Source organism: Primulina tabacum, chromosome 8, assembly GCF_025594145.1.
Source record: "Primulina tabacum isolate GXHZ01 chromosome 8, ASM2559414v2, whole genome shotgun sequence".
In the NCBI taxonomy this organism is placed as follows: domain Eukaryota; kingdom Viridiplantae; phylum Streptophyta; class Magnoliopsida; order Lamiales; family Gesneriaceae; genus Primulina; species Primulina tabacum.
In genome coordinates, this window is record NC_134557.1 from 31,842,728 (window position 1) to 31,866,075 (window position 23,348).

Sequence of the window (23,348 nt, forward strand, 5' to 3'; positions counted from 1 at the left end):
ATTTTAAAAGATTTTATGCACCCCCTCTAAACTCTAACCCGATCCCAACAGGTATGATATCCATTAAATTTAAAAACCTTATTAGAAACTAGAGGTAGACACATGTTTGTAATAGGGTAGTTGTAATATGGTGTAAGTAAATCTTTAAAGCATAACAAAATACTAAGAAAATTATACAAATAATTTCATCTAGTTTCAACAAGAAAAGAAAATTTCTTATATCTAAATTTGTTAGCAATGACTAATGTTTTTCAATCACAATCAGATGTTCTTTCATGTAATAAATTCTCACATACTTTGAATTTTTCTATCGTAGTATTCAAGTGTTCATCAAAGAAATTTCATCTAATTTCAACAAGAAGAGAAAATTTTTTATATCTAACTTTGTTAGCAATGACAAGTGTTTTTCAATCACAACCATATCTTCTTTCATGTAATAGTTTCTCACATGCTTTGAATTTTTCTATCGTAGTATTCATGTGTTCATCAAAGCAATATTTAACACATAAGTTGATAATATGACATGTATATTTAACATAAAAAAAATTACCTTCTAAAATTTATCTTAATAAATATTTAAGGTATTTAATCACAAAATTATTGACACTCGTATTACCTAATGTTAATAACATTATTTTTTTTTGTATGTCATAAATTTTAACAACATTTAAAATATATCTAACTATAGTATTTTCGGTGTGTGACGATTATAGTTTGTCTTACGATAAATTCTTTTTTGAATAGTTCAGGTTTTATCTATACTATGAGAGTGATTTAAATGAATATGAACAAAATGTAAGAGAAAAAACTCTAAATTTTAAGCCCAAAGAAGACCATCAAAACCAAAATCCGAATTTGAGACGGGAATGTCACCATACTCATTATGATCGATTATAGCATCGATTTTTTGTTCAATGGAGTCCAAATATGGTTCTGACAGATATTCCGATCTTTCGGATGGAATTCCATACCCTTTGAGAATGCTGGCTGATGAACCTAAAGCTTGCTCCCTCTCCAAAACAACCAAAAAGTTGTCTTCAAATTCAAAGATTAAATATTTGTCCTTGCATGCTGATCAACGAACACATACTCGAAAATTTAGTAGACAGTGATGGCTATCAGTCTAATAGCAGCTCCGGTCCGAGCTGCTATAAGAAAATTAATATATAGGCGATGAAGTATTGAAGTGGCCAGTAGCACTTACAATCAATTAGATGAGCCAAGTGGCGAATGTTTCTGATCTGAGTACCATTCAACTTCAAAACCTGGCATTGATTCTACTTACTTCTAGTTGAAATCAAGAAATCATGGAAGCACAAGCACACAAGGGTAGACCCCCATATGGAATTTTTAACTAAACTTTTCGTCATCCATAATCAAAATTCTCGATTCTATTTTTGCCTACAGATGCACTCATATGAATTTAACGTATGGGTATTTTTTGACATGCCTGCTCGTTGCACATATCTTCATATCCTATGTTTACTTCATTTGCCAATACCTGTACAAAATACAACAAAACAAACCGTGAGCCAAAAAATGCTGCACACAAGAATTAGAACCGTAATAAATATTTTTTCTTTGTTGGTAAAAGTTGATGATAATCCTAGATTTTCTTGAAAAACTTTCATTTTGATCCTCGACGGGGTTCAAAGAAGACAAGTGATGGAGGGTTCTAAGCTTGTGTAAACCAATCAAACCGCCGTCCGCACATGTCCAGAAGTGATATCAAAGGGTTTGAAAATACAAGAACAAAATTCTTCAATGAGGGAAGGCTCGTAGCAATGTACATACCTGTGATAAGATTACTATCTGTTCTCCTTCAAATCTTGCCATAGAGTATCGAGCTTTCGTTAACAATTTTAACTGAATATAAGAAGAAGCTAATCAACAGTAAAACTCAAGAATACATGATAATGATGTCTGTGTTGACGGAAGAATAACAAAAGGAAAGAAGAAGATAAAATACCCCAATGCTATCTTCGCATTCTTCTCTGTAAAATACAAACAAATCAACAATATAAGTTTTTCCTATACTTAAATGAACGAATCTCAGAAATGTACCCAATCAGAGGCTCTGAAAGAGGAGTAAACACCAAGCCAGCAACAATCAAATATGAAGGCTGGCCTCCATCAATATGGCAAGGAACCTTCAGGTAAAAATAATTGAAAAGAATAAATTAGTATCAGAGATTTAATTAATATGAAAGGTAAACAGTCAACCCAGCCACCACAAAACAAAAAAAAAATTACCAAATGAACTCGTGGATTTAAAACTACTTGAACTTTCATTGATTTTCCTCCCCTAATAATGCCAAGCTCTGCAACATCACCCATAAACCTAACAGAGTATGATATTAAACTAGATTCATGTTAATGAAACTAAACTGTATTTGCACAGAATCAATTTAGACTTGAGTTTCAGTCACAGAAAGTTCTAAGTTTACGGGGAGAATGTTATTAATAAAATTACAGAGAGGTAACCTTACTTTTGACTAATAAGATAACGAAATGCAATACGCCCTGTTGACAGGAACGGTACTGTCCCTTCGCATCCAACAGAAACATCATCGAAGCTTAAAATGACATCCCCCTGGAAGAAAAACAATACTGATAGTAGACAACAAACAAGGTATATAACATGATAACACGACTAACTCTATCACCTCATTTATCTAATTTTTCCATGGATTTGTTTATGTTAGTGAATTTTTAAATCCACTAAAAACATGACAATCCTACAAACATTTTCCACTAAACACAGAAAATTTTAATTTATTTCAATTTTTAATGTAAAACTTGAATTTTCCAGAAATCTGTCAGTACTTATTTAGGAAACTTCCCACAAATCAAGAAGGCTAACATGAACTAGGATACAAATTTAGTCAATTTTATGGCATTTAAACAATCAACTTTGTCTTGAAGACTGCAGGAGCTCCTAATATCAGTATCTTCTCAAGATTTTATTTCCAGGAAAGCAGCAAATGCAGTTGGGGAATTCAAAGACCAAAACTTAAACTGTGTGCTTCAGAATCTAATTGAGAACATCAATAATTGATTTGAAGCACGTAGGAAGACAGGAAAGGCGTCAATATGAAAGATGGAAAAGTTCATCAATGACACAAAAAAATTAGTATATCGGATGGTGAATGAAAGTGGAGTAAACACGCAAAGCGTGGACAAAAATATCAAAGTACCAAGGTAAATAATAACTTGACGTAAACTCAACAACAGAGAAAGACAAACAGAAAGCCCTATAAGACTTACGAAGGTAGACATACCTCCTTCAACACATTACTAGCATTGGAGGTTGGCTCAACTTTCCGCACAAGTACACCCTGAAAGACAAACGGTTTGCCGATAATAAGAGAAACCAGCTTTTCTGTATCAATGTAAATCTTGAAAACAAAATTTCTTGAATGGACAGTCAAGGATGATCACTCAAATAACACTACTTGCTGCTCATCTGACAACATCGGAGAATAGAATACAATTTCAACTAAGTCAAAGGTGAGCTACCCATCAAATGCTATCAGTATAATCTTACGTGGCTGGACACACAAATAATATAATCTTAAATGGTTGGACACACAAATCTATGTTTCCTTCTAGTTCATAAGAAAATAGGGACCTCATTGGAGGGCACATTCAAGCATGTCCTCAAAGCTGGGTTCTCCAATTTCTGCAACAGCACTCCAAGAGAAGGGAAACCTGACATTTATGCAAAGGTATTTGGTAACAATCTATCACAAGCAACAGAAACTAACATACTTTGTTTTGCCACATGCTTACAAAAGAGAGAGTATCCAACAAATGAAGAAACTGAATATATGTAGATTTATAAAATAAATATATGTAAAATGAGATAAATAGCCATGATGTTTTCTCAGTGCCATATTTTTTAGGCATAACTCTAGAAAGGACATAACTTAGTGGAGAGAAAATTAACTCAATCAACTCAGCAAGCCTAATACCCATCCAACAACTCAAATTTTTAAAGAATGGCCCCATGTGATGAAGTATGAAACAAGGCTGGGTTCACCCCTAACCAATGTGCATGTACATAACTCAAATGGTTGTGAATTTCTCCTCTACTTAAACTACATGGAGAAATGAGATAAATTTTTGTTTCATGCCTTTATCTTACTAGCATCTTGCACGTGCATTGCACGTAATATCAATTATATTATAAAAATTAAAAAAATTGATTTTCTAAAAAACAATTTGAATCATTTTGTTATTTATCTGGGCTTAATTTCTTATTATATTAGACGATTTATAAGAACTTATATAACTTACTTTCAAAATTGTTTCCCAAATTAAAATTCAAGCAATTGATTTTATGTTATATAATAAATTTTAATGAAAATAATATATAGAACAAAATTGTAAGGCCCGAGAATTTGATTACCGTAATCTGAAATGATTTGGGGATAATCGATGTGATTATAGACGTAAAGGATTATACTGGAAAAGACGAGAAAAGACACGCAAAGTAGGTGTGAGGGTGTGCCATTCGCGCACATGCGCGATGTGATGCGCGAGCCATGCGCAATTGGGCAGAAGACCCCGCGCATATGCGCGGCGTGAGGGCGCGCATATGCGCGAGATGTCCAGTAGCCAAGGAGCTATAACAGAACATTGCGCGCACATGCGCGACGTGAGCCGCGCACATGCGCGAGGTAGGCAGAGAAGTTGGCGCATATGCGCCGGATAGAGGCGCGCATATGCGCGAGTTGCATTGCACGAGACAGTAGGTCTCGCGCATATGCGCGACGATGGGGCGCGCATATGCGCGAGCTGCCGTGATGTTACGCGCCGAGACTTTGTGTCTCGCGCATATGCGCCGATGCTGGTCGCGCATATGCGCGAGACGTGCAGTATGCACAATACTCCACTTGCCTTACATGCACGAGATGTATGTATATATATATATATACACAATTCATTCTCCTGTAGCAAATGAAGAAATCGAGAAAACTTTGGAAAAATTGATTCCCGACTTTAGAATTCGATTTGTGCAAAATCCGTCCGTCAGATTTTGAATCCGACTTCAGTACTGAATTCCTATCGACGCAGGCTACAACTGGACGTAAGTTTTGTTACGTTTAAATATGATTTGAAATTATGATATTGTCAGAATTGAATAGGAATCATATATGGTGTTTCTGATACAGTGGACATCGTATATTTGAAGTCAGATCGAAGAACAGACTGTGTATGTATTTGTTATGATTTTCGGAGTCGATTTGATTGAGATTTGATATCAGATTTGTATTATTATCAAGTATGAGTTACAGGAATTGATATCTGTTGATTTATATTGCGTGGTATATTTATATGGTACCGTTATGCCGTTGAAACCGAATTCGATTAGGTTCTGATTTTATCTGATATTGATTATGAGCCGTATTATTATATCAGTGATGTTGAAATTGATGGGGTTATCGAGGTTGTATTATCATGCCGTCGAAACATCAGTGAATTGATATTGATCAGATTCAGTATTGATTGAGATTTTATTATGGTGTCGTGATATCGATCAGATTAGGTATTGAATTGAGTTATACATTGATACAGTATATTCGATATTGTTATTGCCAGATTGATATCGACAGACAGTGAGTCCAAAGCTTCGACAGAGTCAGACTGAAGATGGACAGAGTTGAGTTTGAGACTTCGTCAGACCGAGAAGAGAAAGGTATAAGTCAACGTGGTACCGGGAGATCGACTCGAGTATAGTATGATATACTTGAGTTTCCCTAAATCACATATTTCTTATTATTATGTTCATTGATTTGACTGGATATGCTTGTTCTATGAATGTATAGAAAGCAGGTATTAGTCGAGTGATCTTGTGACAGAAGTACCTGATAGTGGCGGGATCGCCACGGGCACATTGCACGATGTCACAAGATAGTAAATTGGCGAAAGTGCCAATGTCCATCACGTATAGGGCACTGGACGATTGGCAATCGATGTGGATAGAATTGGAGTTTCTTCTATTACTGGTTATCGATACCATATCAATGTGGATAGAATTGGAGTTTTTTCTATTACTGGTGATTGATATGGAATGCCAATGTCTGGAAATCGGGATCCCTAGACTAGGATTGAGTCTAGTCTGAGTTTAAGAGTTACGGATATTGATTTATTGATTGATGTTGATTTATGTTCCTGATTATGGTACATGTTTAGAGTAAGGGTTATTGTTGATATTAATTCATGTTTCGGATTATGATACATGCTACGAATATTTGATTCATGTTCTGATTTTGATACATGTTATGAATATCTGTTATATGCTTTTATATTGTTTATATGATTGCATGTATACATGATTTATACTGGGAATGTAATTCTCACCGGAGTTATCCGGCTGTTGTCTTGTTTGTATGTGTGCATGACAACAGGTGGGACAGGATCAGGGTCAAGAAGAGAACGAGGCTGGACTAGATAGCGTGGAGATCCGGGCTCAGAAATAAATTAGGAGTCAGCACTGATATGTAGTTGAACCTAGTTGGATTATTGTAGACAATACAGGACTTGTATGTTTATATTTAATATGTAATTCAGAATGATTTACATTACGTTTCCGCTTTGTATTTTAAAAGAAAAAAATTAGACCCTGTTTATTATAATTGATTGATTAATTCTAAGAACGATTAAAAACTTTAATTAGCGTCCGGGTCTCCACAACAGGTGATATCAGAGCAATAGGTCCAGAACTGTAGGTTTTTGAGACTGAGATAGAGGCTAGTGAGCGGGGTAGATTGAGTTTTCTTTCCCTGCATGTGATTTATTATAATGTTGAATTACATTGTGTATGCTAGCATGATATTATGTTTTACTGCTTTTAAATACATGTTACCTGAATATCTGAGATGATTTGGTAATATGTATTATTTGAAAAGAGATCAGAACCAATTCTTGATCAGAGGTAAGCTGATCAGAAAGGGACCGAGACAGATTTATCCCATGTGATCGCTAACTTTTATGATCATCAGACATACCTCCTTGAAGAATTCCAGAAAGAGGTAGTACTGCGGTGGATCAGATAGATGAGTTGGAAATTCCGATGGAAATACAGTTGAAACAGTTTCAATCATTTCAACCGCCGATTCTGAAGGGTACTGAGACGTCTGATGATTGTGAGAATTGGTTAGATGATATAGAGATACTGCTTGATTCACTTGATTACCCAGATGAACGGAGAGTTAAACTGGTGCCCAAGCAGTTACGGGAAGTTGCAAGGAGTTGGTGGCTGGTAACCAAAGAAGCCTTAGAACAGCGTAGTTCAGTGATTCCGTGGAAAATTTTTAAAGTTGAATTCTATCAAAGATTTTTCCCCGTATCATACAGACAGGATAAAGGTGCAGAGTTTGTAAATCTGAGACATGGTCAGTTGAATGTTGATGAGTATGTGGCTCAGTTCTTCACCTTGCTACGTTTTGCCCCTCAGGTGGCTAGAAATGATGCAGCTATGCTTGATCAGTTCATCCAGGGATTGAATCCAGAGATACGTACATTGGTGAATGTGAAGCAACCGAATAATTTTGCTGACACTCTGAACAGAGCTAGAAGAGCAGAAACAGTTCTGATGAGACAAAAGGAAGCTTCGTATGTTCTTTCAACCCCGAAACTACTGCAACTACCTCCCCGAATCGAGATTGGTAGCAGCAGTAGTGAAAAGAAAGAACAGTTGAAAGCTCGAAAGAAGCAGTTCAAGAAGTTAGGGAGCGGTTTATCTAGCTCCAGTAGTTCTAGCCCAAGTTATACAGGAGTTTATTGTAGCACTTGTGGAGGAAGACATTCTACAGAGCAATGCCGAGGTGTGTCTGGAAGTTGCCACATCTGTCGTCAGCCAGGACATTTTTCTAGAGTATGTCCACTGAGAGACTTCCGAAGATCTCAGGGAGCAGAATCATCTGGTGGTAGTGACCGAGGAACAGATCCAGGATGCACTTGATGATGTAGTGACAGGTATCTGTTCTTTTATGATTTTGTTCCATATGTATTGGGAGATTCTCGTACATCTTATACATGATTCTGTATGAATTGCATTGACATATGCTTTATTCGGTTGGGTCTGTATATACTGTAGTATTGATTTCTTTATCTTTTGGGGGAAAGATTGATACCAGTGAATTCTGTAAATATCGTATACTGCAGTGAAGTGAGAATGAGATTGAGTTATACTGTGTTGTACTTGTGTGGTCTGATTTTGACTGCATTATTGATATTGATGTATTGACAAGTACAGAACTATTATAGATTCTTGCCAGGAGATGGTAAGATCCGGACCTGAAATGGCCGAAGAATGAATAATATATGGTAAGGATTTTCGATTTAAAATTCCTTTGATATCTGTATTATTTATGACTCGATGATTATCGAAAGGAATGGAGTAATTCCTTATGTATTCAGTGGATTACTGAAACTAAGCGTATCATGGAATGATTTGTCAGTAGCAGGAGAATTGCTAAAGTCTTCCTAGAAAAGATTCCGGGTTTGCTTTATATCAGGGAGAGTGATTTCAGCCTTGATCTGATATCAGGTTCTGTTCCTATTGTTAGAATTCCATACAGAATGATGTTGATTGTATCGGAAGAATTGAAATATCAGTCAGAAGATTTATTGCCTGAGAATTAGAGTTACATCTGATTGTGCGTTTCTCTGTAAAATACTTCAGTCCTGTTTATCAGTTCAGTTATGGATGGATGAATCCTGTGTTCAGAGGTATTCTAATGATTTTATGCTCGGTATATTCATGATATTTTGATTACTCGCAGCAAATGACCGATTGAATCGAATATTTTGTATTGAATATTCTGATAACTGAGATTATGGTAGATAAGAACTGTTGAATTGTGAATCTGGCCTGAGACATATTGTGTTCAGAATATATGACATCTGAAGACGATATATCTGTTGAGCTGAGTACAGTGAAGCCGTGATCAGTGGCTGAGATTGATATCAGTGTCAGATATTGATGGTTGTATGAATTTAGCAGGATATTATATACGATGGTTGTAGTAAATCTGCTTGAGACTTCTTATCTTTTAACTCAGTATTTGATATAGACTACATATCGTTGAAATTCTATACAGTGTGAGTCAAACCAAAGCTGATTTCGGGAATTAAAGCAGTTCAGAAGTTTGATCAGAATGTTCAGAATGTGTAGACCTTGATTTCAATGATCAGAGTAGAGGATCGATCAGAATATCAGGTATGTGATACTGTATGGCATATGAATAACTGATTTGTGGTGTCAGATGTGTTGGATTTGGAAACGACGGGTATGATCAGAAATGCGCCATCTTTAATTCAACATTTATTCTGATGATAGAAAAATGTAGACTGACTTGAACTAACTGATGTTAGGGAAACAGATGAAATCAGTTGTAACAGAATTTATACTGAAATGTCTAAATTGCCGACAAGGGAAAACAGGAGATTGGTTATATCGATTATCGATTCTTGAATAGAAATGGGAGTACATTTCTATAGATTTCGTAATGAAACTACCGAAATCTTTTCAAGATTGGGATGCGATGTGATTGTTATTAATAGATTGCGTGAATTTGCATATATTATTTGTACATGAAGACTTACGGATATGACCAGTCGATGGAGATTTATATCAGAAAAGAGGATAGATTGTACTGAATGCCAAAGTTGATTATATCAGACTGTGATTTTCGTTTGATTTTGTACTTTTGGCAGAGTATACAATAAACTCTTTCACTTATCGTCTATAGATCGACAGATAGTTGGAGCAACTATCCTGGAACTGGAGGATATCCAGGAACTGTAGTGCTGGATTTTAGCACTAGTTGAGGCGATGTGTTGTCACTTTGTGAATGATTGTAAGACAATAGCTATCAGATGAGTATTGAAATAGCATCAGTCGAGGCATTGTACAATGAGGACTGCAGATTTCCTTCGTATAGGAATAATATCTCCGAGATACCTGAGATTGGATCGGATGGAATCAGAGATATGAAAAAGAAATTGAAACTGATTCAGAGGAAAATGAAGACAGCTCAAAATAAATGGACTGAATATGTCAACGTCGGATGATGACTGTTGATATTTGAGGTTGAAGATTGAATATAACCTTGATTGGAATTATCAGAGTTGATAGGAGATGTTAATGTTGATTTATTATGAGCTGTTGATGGGTATATATGGATGCTGTATAGCCAATATTGTGAGATTAATTCTGTTAGAGCTATTTCGAGTGGTATTATGAGATTATACTTCTTGAATGATTATTCCAGAGTGAAATCGGAGATTCGTGAAAGAAAAATATTTCAGGATGAAGAATATTCCGCTGTTGGAAGTATAGTACAAACATCAGGGCATCGAAGAGGCTACCTGGAAGACTGAGTCTGATATGAGGTAGCGATGTTCAGAATTATTACACTGAAAGGAATTATGATTGATTCTGTTATACATTTCTTTCCTTGTCGGACTTGCTATCGGATTTAATTGTCTGTGATTTCGGGGATGAAATCGTATCTTAACGGGGGAGAAATGTAAGGCCCGAGAATTTGATTACCGTAATCTGAAATGATTAGGGGATAATCGAAGTGATTATAAACGTAAAGGATTAAACTGGAAAAGACGAGAAAAGACACGCAAAGTAGGTGTGAGGGTGCCATTCGCGCACATGCGCGATGTGATGCGCGAGCCATGCGCGAATTGGGCAGAAGACCCCGCGCATATGCGCGGCGTGAGGGCGCGCATATGCGCGAGATGTCCAGTAGCCAAGGAGCTATAACAGAACATTGCGCGCACATGCGCGACGTGAGCCGCGCACATGCGCGAGGTAGGCAGAGAAGTTGGCGCACATGCGCCGGATAGAGGCGCGCATATGCGCGAGTTGCATTGCACGAGACAGTAGGTCTCGCGCATATGCGCGACGATGGGGCGCGCATATGCGCGAGCTGCCGTGATGTTACGCGCCGAGACTTTGTGTCTCGCGCATATGCGCCGATGCTGGTCGCGCATATGCGCGAGACGTGCAGTATGCACAATACTCCACTTGCCTTACATGCACGAGATGTATGTATATATATATATATATAAACAATTCATTCTCCTGTAGCAAATGAAGAAATCGAGAAAACTTGGGAAAAATTGATTCCCGAGTTTAGAATTCGATTTGTGCAAAATCCGTCCGTCAGATTTTGAATCCGACTTCAGTACTGAATTCCTATCGACGCAGGCTACAACTGAACGTAAGTTTTGTTACGTTTAAATATGATTTGAAATTATGATATTGTCAGAATTGAATAGGAATCATATATGGTGTTTCTGATACAGGAATTGATATCTGTTGATTTATATTGCGTGGTATATTTATATGGTACCGTTATGCCGTTGAAACCGAATTCGATTAGGTTCTGATTTTATCAGATATTGATTATGAGCCGTATTATTATATCTGTGATGTTGAAATTGATGGGGTTATCGAGGTTGTATTATCACGCCGTCGAAACATCAATGAATTGATATTGATCAGATTCAGTATTGATTGAGATTTTATTATGGTGTCGTGATATCGATCAGATTAGGTATTGAATTGAGTTATACATTGATACAGTATATTCGATATTGTTATTGCCAGATTGATATCGACAGACAGTGAGTCCAAAGCTTCGACAGAGTCAGACTGAAGATGGACAGAGTTGAGTTTGAGACTTCGTCTTCGTCAGACCGAGAATAGAAAGGTATAAGTAAATGTGGTACCGGGAGATCGACTCGAGTATAGTATGATATACTTGAGTTTCCCTAAATCACATACTTCTTATCATTATGTTCATTGATTTGACTGGATATGCTTGTTCTATGAATGTATAGAAAGCAGGTATTAGTCGAGTGATCTTGTGACAGAAGTACCTGATAGTGGCGGGATCGCCACGGGCACATTGCACGATATCACAAGATAGTAAATTGGCGAAAGTGCCAATGTCCATCACGTATAGGGCACTGGACGATTGGCAATCGATGTGGATAGAATTGGAGTTTCTTCTATTACTGGTTATCGATACCATATCAATGTGGATAGAATTGGAGTTTCTTCTATTACTGGTGATTGATATGGAATGCCAACGTCTGGAAATCGGGATTCCTAGACTAGGATTGAGTCTAGTCTGAGTTTAAGAGTTACGGATATTGATTTATTGATTGATGTTGATTTATGTTCCTGATTATGGTACATGTTTAGAGTAAGGGTTATTGTTGATATTAATTCATGTTTCGGATTATGATACATGCTACGAATATTTGATTCATGTTCTGATTTTGATACATGTTATGAATATCTGTTATATGCTTTTATATTGTTTATATGATTGCATGTATACATGATTTATACTGGGAATGTAATTCTCACCGGAGTTATCCGGCTGTTGTCTTGTTTGTATGTGTGCATGACAACAGGTGGGACAGGATCAGGGTCAAGAAGAGAACGAGGCTGGACTAGATAGCGTGGAGATCCGGGCTCAGAAATAAATTAGGAGTCAGCACTGATATGTAGTTGAACCTAGTTGGATTATTGTAGACAATACAAGACTTGTATGTTTATATTTAATATGTAATTCAGATTGATTTACATAAAGTTTCCGCTTTGTATTTTAAAAAAAAAAAATTAGACCCTGTTTATTATAATTGATTGATTAATTCTAAGAACGATTAAAAACTTTAATTAGTGTCCGGGTCCCCACAAAAATGAACTGAAACCAATTTTTTTAAAAAAAATTATATATTCAAACATCACGTATAAAGTATAATAACCTAAAAATCAACCAAATTATGGATTTTATCAATGTATAAATCATAATCTACAATAGCGAAGCATAATAAAAAACAAATAATTATTAATTTAAAATCACTATGACTAACTCATAAAAACAATATTAAAACAAATGAAATAGTAATATTGATAGTAAAATATAACTTATAATATTTAATTTAACCTCCTAAAGAAATTTTTTACTTTTTATTTTTACAATTCTATATTGATGACTATTAATTTCTTAACATTGATGACTATTGTAGACTAACATTGATGACTATTAATTTCTTATTAAATAAGTTTTAAAATAATAAATAAATCAACATATCTAAAGAAATGAACATTCAAATAAGATTATATGGTAAATATCAAATAAACTCATGTAATAATTATTAAATATAGATTTTAAACTATTGGTATGATTTTTACTATTAAAATTTGAAATATAACAAAAGAAATAAATATAGATTTAAACTATTGGTATGATTTTCACCATTAAATTTTGAAATACAACAAAAGAAATAAAATTTCATATATAATTTTATGATACTATAATTTATTACTTAATTAGAAATTGTACTAAAAATATAATTACAAAATTACAATAAAATCATTGGAAAAAAATGTAGAGATAAAAGTAAAAGGAAAAACATTTAAATGTAGTATAAAGATGAGTTATTTGATAAAATTAATATAGGAGTTACATGCTATTTTTAAAGTGTGTATAAAAGGTTAATTTTGTCATTGCACAATTGGAAAACAATGTTCTTCATCCACACTTTTATAGGTATACAGATTATTAATTTCTTTCATAAAAAATTCAAAATGTTTTCTTGGAAGTCGTGATGTCCAACAATCAGGATTGAGATCTTGACAATTGTTTTTTTGCAAATAGAAGGTAACAGGCTCACCTTAATGATTAAAAGCACATATATCTAGCAGAAATATGTACAAAATAAGCTGTTTTGGGGATGAATAATGATGGTTTCCTCTCATAGAGATGTCTAGCAAAATTGTTCATTTGTAAAAATATGCTGAAATGTACCTCAAACATTTAATAGAGTTCCACAATGATATTCTCAGTTTTTCTTATCTGCTTTTTAGTTTAAGCTTTTATGTTAATAAAACCCAATCAAAACTGAAATGTCGTAACAGGTAGCTCGATAGCTTGAATAACTCTTTCTCACAAGCATCATAGTTTGAGACATTTAAACTTGTTATAAAAGCCAAGACACATCAAATAACACCAAATATGATTCATTAACATGAAAAGACATGAAAAGGTTATTTCACGAGGTTGAAGGCTCACCAGTGTATTTCCCATTCCTTTCATAGTCTTCAAGAAAATGAGATACAACAGTACTAGGAATAACGTAGCCAATATTCTCAGCCTCATCGGATCTGTATACCTAAAGGTAAGGTCCTCTGAGGATATGATGTTATAAGCAAACAACTGTACAAACTATGACAATGGGGCACTTTAAAGTCATGACATAAGTCTATACATCATGACTTAGAAAAAGTATCGCATTAAAAGGATAATTCCCACGGCAAAGCTGATAAAAAGAGAGCTAACATCCGACTCTAAAATCCATAGATTTTCACAGTCAAATCTAATTAAACCTGAAATGCCACTCCAATGCACTCCCCTTGGTCATTGAATGCGGGGCCGCCGCTATTACCTAAATAAGGAATTAATGATTAGCAAAAGCAATGACAGAGCACAGCGCTGGGGTAAGATAAAAATAAGAGAAAAATATATTCATATTATTAGCTATAAAAAACCAAAGAAATATAAAGCCATAATCAAAGAAATAAAAACTCAAAACTAGAGTTGTGTTTATAAAAGGGAACTGGAATATATGGCACATCTGACCAACAACAAATTTGTTCCCCTTGGAAAAGAAAAATTTATAGTTTTAAAAATATACACTTACCAGGATTTATGGCAGCATCAATTTGAATGCCAAGTAGCTCAGAAGATCCATGAGCATACGATGTAACCTGAAGACGTGTGATAAGTATAAACAAAAATAGCAAGCCCTAAATACAAGTACAAGACCCAAGACAGTTAACATTATTACTACTGTTCCATTTTTCTCATCGAAACAGAAAATATGACATGCAAATATCTAAACTGATAGAATATAAATAGTAAATAAGCCAGTGACTTGGTCAATAGTGGAGAAAGTTACAGTTAAAACCGAGGTAAATGTTTGCCAAAGATTGAAGCTTGAACAGCGAACAATTATGTCCCAGTCAAAATTTATTACAAAATCCTCGGGATCTTATAAGTTATGGAACGGTGCAAGAATTATTTTGTCATTGGTCCTGCAAGAGAGAGAGACACTTTCCACCAAGTTTCCAACATCAAGAGACACTTTTACTTTTTCCATCATATTGCCGGTAAAAAAGACTCTTGACATTTAATTTTTTTGTCTATCAGCAAATAAGCGAAATGAAATTTTGTATCAACTTCATAATATTATTTCATCATTGTGAAAAGAAAAAGGTCAAGCAATTGCACTTTCTAAATAAAACTAAAGTTACATTTTGAATTAGGCCGAGGAATCAAAATCCTGAAATAATGAAATGCAAATTTCTGGTAGAAAATATATAGTCTGAGATATTGATAGAGTGAACAAACCTCAATTCTTGATACTACACCCTTAGACACTGATATAGTTTCTCCTCCAAGTGGATATCCTACAACAGTCACTGAATCCTGCAAATTTGAAAGGGAAAGTAACGAAGCTGTTCAAGGACAGGTACTGAAGTTATCTTCTATGGTCATGTCAAAACAGACGGATGTAATTCCATATGTACTTGGAAGTTCATCAACATGCAATATACTGCAAAGTGTAACATATGACATAACAATTTCATTCCTTTTGGTTTCTCAACTTAACGAGTCCCACAAAGGTGACGAACAAACATTGATTCTCAATTCAACACTTCACAGAAAAGACAAATGCATTAGTTATGAAGGGATGGCATACATCCAACCCAAGGAATATATTATCATTCAAATGCTGACTTTGAAGTTCTTGTTCATGTATATATGAAGTTCATTCACAAAAATATGATCAACAGAATATTCAATACAGGTAACATGAAACGAAATTACTTCAGAATCACACTTTATAGAAGTAACCCTGCTGAGCTTGATGCAGACAGCGTCAAAAATGAAAAATATTCAAATCCTAGAGTTGAAGTTGACAAAAACTTGAAATCCTTGTTTCTATGTCAAAAAGAAGGCGGAAAAACAAGGAATTATAATCCTGGATAGAGAAATATGATCAAGTGGACCTGCAAATTAGGCAAGCGCCCAAAGTGAAGGGGCTCAGATCCTTCCCAAAATTCCTCACACTCAACTGAAAGCAGAGCAATGTCACATTCTAAACCCCTTGCCAGAACCTACAATAATACCATTTGATCAGAGAGTAAGTGGCATAATCAGATCGAATTATAGGCTAGTATACATATAGTTTGTATTAGGGATCATACTTTTTAATGACTTTATCAGTTGAAGCATAAAGAAAAGGTTCATAACAGCTGTGAATAAATGAATTCTAAAGAAGCTACCTTGGCAGCATATTTCGTATCATCCCCCCTTCTCTTTACTTTGACCTGCAATCATATCAAAAGTACCGATCAAATAACTATTACACACCTTTGGTGCAGCTGAGTACATGAAACAAATGATGTACAGAATAAAATCCCCAGCATCCAATGTCTGCCAGAAAGTATCAACACAAACTGACTCACATACTCGAAATACAATCACAGCAAAAGACCTTCAAGACCAAGTTCTTGAAATACAATCACAGCAAAAGACCTTCAAGACCAAGTTTAGAAGGTCAAGTATATAACGAATGCTAGAGGGAACGAGCAAAACCATCAAATAGAATGAAGAAATTGTTTTGAAACAAAATTTGCTTTAAATTTGACGGATTTGGGATGTTTGAACGTCGAATTTATTGTTAGGTATCTTATGCATGTGCTGATCATTTCACTTCACTTATTGCATCAAACCAATACGTTGTTAGAGTAGATGTCCTGTAAGCCAATTGTTGGCTAGGGATTTTATTGACTCAACATAGATAAAAACCTTGATTATACTTTAATACAAATGAATCGTAATTCGATGTTGAAACTCATTTGTAAACACTGTATGATCTAAATTCGTTCCTAGTCGATTCAGCCGCCTAAAACATGGATAAAGGTCGCTTGAGCTCGAGACTAACATTTGTGATGTTGTGTACTGCGTTTCTTGGTAAGGGCATAGAGATGTCCAAACATGCAGATGGGTAGGGATGTAACTGAGTCGAGCCGAGCCGAACTCTTGAATGTTTGAGCTTGGTTCGTTTATAATCGAGCCGAGCTCGAGCTTTATTTAACGAATATATGCATGGCTCACGAGCTTATTCAAGCCTTTATCGAGCCTAAACAAGCTTAATAAATATGAATTATACATTTAAATTTTCATTAAATTAATTAAAAAGTAAATTATATATTTAAAGAAAAATATATTACTCTTATTAAAATTTGTAAATTTATTATAATAAATAAATTTAATAGATTTTTCTATATATTTCATAAATAATATGCAAAATCAATAAATCAAATATCAAAACTATTATTTTTTCATCTAAAAGATTACTCATGAACTTACCAACGAACATGTTCACGAGCTAACGAGCCGAATACTGTAAAGCTTGAGTTTGGTTTGTTTATCTTAACGAGCCTCATTAAACGAGCTCAAACGAGCTTTTATCGAATCGAGCTTCGAATAGCTCACATACGGTTTGGTTCGTTTACATCCCTACAGATGGGTAGTCATATGATTATTATACCGAACAACTCTCCTTCGGAGTTTCCAAGTGGTTATCATTCATCTAGAGGATAAGTCCGTGGTTATGATTGTACACTATTAGTCCTTACGACCCGGGACAACACTAAGGCTCTATATGCTAGGGCTGTGCTTTGACTCGTTTATCGGCTCCAGGAGAGTCATCAGGTGGCGAGGTTGGGGCGACACATATAGGAGCCAGTGCATTGTAGTCGGGATTCACCGCTCACCTACGGGTGTAGATATCCTATATTATCTGATGAAATAATAGTGCGTGGAATCTCTGGCCAGAGTATGAGATGTACATTGGAGAAGGAGTTCTCCAATGGTACATGCGATGCCACTATTTATATGTATCACATAGTTATCGAATTTATATGCAATCCTCGGTGAACCAATGGTTGCAGATTCGATTGGGATATATGAGTTGAAGGGACCGTACTGTACGCTAATCATAATCGACTAGTTCTTGCAGGCACTATCAGTGATACCTAGGGAATCATGGGGCAATGCTACTAGACGCTCTTACCATGGTTCGATGTGTTTAATCAGAAATATGATTTCTGACATTCTCATGATCAATTGTTGATACACAGAATGGGGCAAATAAGGGTAAGCCCGAATAAAGGATTATGTCCTGAATCACAAGGAGTTGTGAACCCATGGCTAGCTGTATCCCTGAACCATTGAGGGTCACACAAGCACTGGATCGTTTATTCCCGTTTGAGAGAATAAATTCAAAAAGTTGAATTTATATTATGGTATAGTAAATTCAAGGAGTTGAATTTATGATAATTAAATTTTTGAGAGAATAAATTCAAGGAGTTGAATTTATAAAATTTGAAAATTTAATTTATTAAACTCAAAAGTTGAGTTTATTAAATTTTGGAGGTGATAAATTCAAGGAGTTGAATTTATAATTTAAATATTAAATTCAAATGTTGAATTTATAATGGATTTAATTTGTTAACCTCAAAAGTTGAGTTTATTAAATATTAAATTAAATATAGTGGAAGTATGTTTAATGGGCTTGTATGAGTACAAGTCCAACATATTAAATAATTAAAGTTATTAATGGACTTTGATTAATTAATTAAACTAGTTGGACTAGCCCAATTAATTAATCAAACCCATTTATGTTAATTATGGAATTTAGGTCAAGGCTATTGTTTTTAAGGAAATAAAGAAAAAAAATGACATAGCCTCCACAATTCCCAATTGTGATTCACGAGAATTACATCTCCAACTCCTCCAAATATTTTTGGCCACTTTTCAAGAAAAAGAGATTTGAGTTCTCTCTCAAATTTTTGATCTCAACGTAAAAACTTCTTTCAAATATTCTAGTGCTATTTGAAAGAGGAACAAATCTTCTGGTCATAGACTTGATAGAAGGAGACTCGAAGAAAGTTTGTAGGGAATTTATCAAGAGTTATCTCCGTTAACCCCGGAATAGTTGGAGCCTCGTGAAATTTCACCGAAGGTATAAATTCTAACATCCTATGTCTGTTTCATTATAATAAACCTTATGAGTGCTCAAAACAAATATATTTTGATTGTCAAAATAAAATAAAAATTTTAAAATTTCCGCTGCATTTGGGCACGAGAAAACCTAGATCCAACATATGTATTGTGCAATTCGCTTAACAAAAGAAGCGTTAGGGCGGAGAAGCTTTAAATATTACCTGTGTATCATGTTCAACACAATGTGCATTTGTCAAAAGCATTCCATCCCCAATCATGAAGGCACTGTGTAATAGAATAAAAAAAATTATCATGGTGATTTTAAAAAAAATAATAATAATAATAATAATTAAACTCTTCAGAATGATTTTTAATTAGTTCCAAGAAAGCGAGCACCAAACCAGTTAGACACAAAAAAGGTGCTAGTGGGAATGAAGGAGATGTAAAAGTCGCATTTTCTGGAGAAAAAGAAACATGAGAAAATGTTACTCAGACATGCCTTCCGGTACTTGTATACTGTCTTTGTTTCTGACACGGAAGGGAATAGTCTGGTGCAGTATGAGTACAATAAACCTACACAGAGGGAAAGAGGAATAAAAAAATACATGTCAAAGGAATGGTCTTCCAAATCACGACACAATTTAGAATATTGATAAATTTATTGTTTGCAGGGACACTAACAATTAAATACTGAAAAAGGAAATAAATTTTTGAGTATGGTCATTAGAATAGATTTTGAGTTGTACAACTGTATATTTTCTGACAACATTGACAAGTTATTAACCTTATTAAGCAATCTTAAAAAAAATTAATAACATAAATCAAGCTTCTTGAAACAAAGAACATCTTTTTAGCACAAAAGAAAGAAAAAGTATTATGCATGTCACTACAATTCATCCTGAAAGCAATTATTGGTAAGAGACATCACTTAATCATGTTATCAAGGAACATATATAAAGTACTTGGGATAGAGCATTTATTTGAATGATTCAGCTATCAACAAGGTGAAATGAGATCGTTGAGAAGGGCATCTTGTAGGGAAGATAGGTGCTCCAGTATATCACAAACATAGGTCAGGTCCTAACAAGCTGCTAAAATTAGAGATAAATGATAAAATATTTCACGCAGAAAAGTTAAACAAATTTAGTCTTTTATCTAAAGCATCACAGAGAAATCAGTTAAACTAATCACAATGCAGAGTAACACTTGAAAGGTAGATTGTTAGTTGTGACAAGTAAATTGTAAGAATGTTTCGATCAAGGATTAGACCATAGGCTCTATATGGCTTATCTATAAAGATTAAACCTGCAAGAACAAGCTGGAATGAATTAAGAAAAAGTTTGTCCCTCTTACGAAAAACAATAAGACAAAAACCAAACAGCAACTCCGAGAAAAACGAATAGCGAACTGGAATCAAAAGTTGTATTCAAAACGTTTAAATAGTTGATGTACTTACCTTCACAACACCATTAAGGAAAGCAGCATCTTGAAGATTGTCGGCCTCTACCTAAAAATTATAACCGATCAATTTGAAGGAACTTAACTATCATCTTAGGCCAATAATGCTTCAAATAATGAAAACATAGATTTTGGCAGACCCCAAAATGCAAATATTTACTTCCATCAGGTTTCAAATACTGTCACTATTTTACATTCGCACGCAAATTACTGAACAGCTTTGACCAAATCCTACATTTCGCTATTCCTTTTGACAACAAACTTGTGATTTTCAGGTTCCATGCATTGCCTCATATTTCTCTCAATGAAAAAACAATGAATTAGTTAAGACAATACAGGAATTAAATGCCATATAAGTGAGTTGTACCATAATTGAGATTTGAAAAGGACTGAGGAATTGGGTATCGGGTACACGTACCTGCTGTTCCTTCGAGTCAACCAGAATTCCCTTGTTCCCTTTCTTCTGTACACCAATTGATTTAAATGCTGACAGTCCAGTTTTATTCCGACTACCTCTACCGTCTGACTTCCAAAATGTATTTTCTTCAGTTGATCTCTGTTGAAACTTTTGCCTAATATCATAACTTAAAATCATGAACTAGTAATTATAGTGCTTCATAAGCTTGGTGGTCATTTCGCTTTAGGTGCCTACACTAAATTCAATAAGTATTCTCTAGCCAGAATGTTCCAATTTTTGAACTTTATTTCTAATATATAAATTCCACGAGACAAATATTCCAATATTACTAATGTATTCTTAATTTTTTGGCTTATAAGTTGAGGTAGAGAACAGGGTCGGCATTTAGTTTCATTCGTCTGATCGGTTGCAAGAAGATGAATATAAATCAATAACATTATGACCTAATTAAAGGGTATGTCAGCCACTTAATCACAAGGAAATAAAGGGTGGATTGTGGAAACAAACTATACAATTAATATATTAACGTTTGTGTATTTCTTGTATTGAAGTCTTTTTAAATTTTAAGAACAGGATACCAAAAAATTCTTAACAGGCTAGTGCTGTTTGTTTTCTCGATGAAGCATTAATTCGAAAATCTAGTGCAAGAAGCCATATTTTTCAAAGAACGTAAATATGTATCAACTACTCCCTGCTACTCTCTCTTTATTAAATAAATTTAAGAAATCAACACTTTTCATTCAATTAACGAGGATTGCTAAAACAAAAGAAACAATAAACCAACCTAAATAGAAATAATTAGAGTACCTCATTGACGAATCTCCTCTTGTATTTCTTCGATGCTCCTTCGACCGGAGCTTCAGAAGACTCGGAAACGCAATAAATATAAGGTCTGCGCGAAGTGCACAAGAGTTGACTGGAGGATAAAGAGATATGGGAGTCGGCGCAAGCAATGGAAGCGGAGAACCACCAGGTTCCGGCTGCGATTGCCATGTAAAAAAAAAACAGCAATGCAGCTGAGTTCTGTGGAATGGAAGTTCAATAAAAAAAAAAGGGAGAGAGGAGAGTTTATCGTATATTATCTTATCCTCTGCACTATTATATTATACAAAATATGTTTGAAATTTATTCGTAAATGGTATGAAAACAACAAAAAGAAATAGAGTTCTATATATCAATGGATAGCTTTTTGGAATTTAGTAGCTATTTTGTTTGGAATAAAATTATAAATTGAATATTTAGGTTTTGACGAAAGTTATATAATTAAAAAGATTTCAGGATCCAAGTTAAGAAGTGATTATCCACTACATGCTAACGATTGTCATTTGCATAAACGAGACTTCACAATTTTCACAGTAAAAATGAGACAGAAAATAGGACTCAATTGTCTTTCGAAAAGTGATACGACATCTCAATCACAAACATTTCTGCATATGATTAGTGATTAACCCGATATTGTAATCTTCATATACAGCCAACGGGAAAATAAAAGTTTATACACGTTTTATTTATTATTATTATTATTATTATTATTATTATATTTTTTTTGAAAAAAAGACTTTAAATAACCTGGGCACTTGATCTGGTGGTGAGATCGATTCTCAGAATGCCTCAAATTGTTGAAATATTGTTGCTCGCATTCAAGGCGCAACCTAAGTTTAAAATTTTGGTTTTGACATTCAAAACATTCATTGAGCATCGTATGATTAAAACATTCATAGGGTGTTTAGAATTGTTTATTTTTTCGCATTTAATGTTGGACACCAAAATCAGTCCAAGATTAGTTGAGTTGGTCCTTCTTGTAAATCCTTACGAACATATATTCCTACTTTTGATCGCATAATCAAGACCACGATTGGAGACTGGATTTCTTCTTTAAATCGCACTAGAGATCTTAAACAATCTTGCGTCGAGACAAGATAGCTGGAATTTAAGATATCATGTGGCTATGTGACCGTGAAATTATTCTTGTGGAAATTCAATATGACAGAAATTTTGAGTGGAGGAGAGGGAAGAAAAAATTTTGTGTACAAAAGTTTGTGTGCAAACAATGTCTCTTTTCATATAATTCTTAATAAAATATTTATAGACTTTGATTCGTAATCGGGAGTCATTTTCCTGTAATGATTAATAATCCTAACTCTATTAGTATTAATATTTTCATTAATTAATTAAATTATCATGTTGTATGTATCATGTAGAGTCAATTTTTGATAACACATGAGTTGGAAATTTCATGTTTGCAATCTTGATTTTGATTTAACAAAACTTATTATTATATTTCTAACATATTTACTCACGTATAAAGTTGCAAATACAAGAAGAAAACTGAAACTGAATTTAGCCAAATCGAA

The 23,348-nt window shown here is 34.5% G+C and overlaps 1 protein-coding gene across 2 annotated transcripts; it reads right to left on the reverse strand.

Moving 5' to 3' along the window:
- Positions 1–764: 764 nt before the first annotated feature.
- On the reverse strand, positions 765–22,091 carry LOC142553911 (protease Do-like 2, chloroplastic). 2 transcript variants are annotated; one of them, XM_075664449.1, is made up of 21 exons: positions 21,802–22,091; positions 20,995–21,141; positions 20,575–20,625; positions 19,618–19,691; positions 19,340–19,403; positions 16,391–16,435; positions 16,115–16,222; positions 15,453–15,530; positions 14,743–14,809; positions 14,429–14,487; positions 14,115–14,214; positions 3,632–3,711; positions 3,282–3,338; positions 2,490–2,593; positions 2,254–2,341; positions 2,065–2,150; positions 1,970–1,994; positions 1,795–1,866; positions 1,451–1,501; positions 1,205–1,265; positions 765–1,071 (listed from the first exon to the last, which is right to left on the reverse strand). In XM_075664449.1, exons 1-21 carry the CDS (start codon positions 21,985–21,987, stop codon positions 818–820), a joined length of 1,857 nt encoding a protein of 618 aa, XP_075520564.1. In that variant the 5' UTR covers positions 21,988–22,091; the 3' UTR covers positions 765–817. The 2 variants fall into 2 exon arrangements, with proteins under 2 accessions (XP_075520564.1, XP_075520566.1); XM_075664451.1 differs by having other exon boundaries at positions 20,995–21,132; positions 21,802–22,090.
- Positions 22,092–23,348: the final 1,257 nt, after the last annotated feature.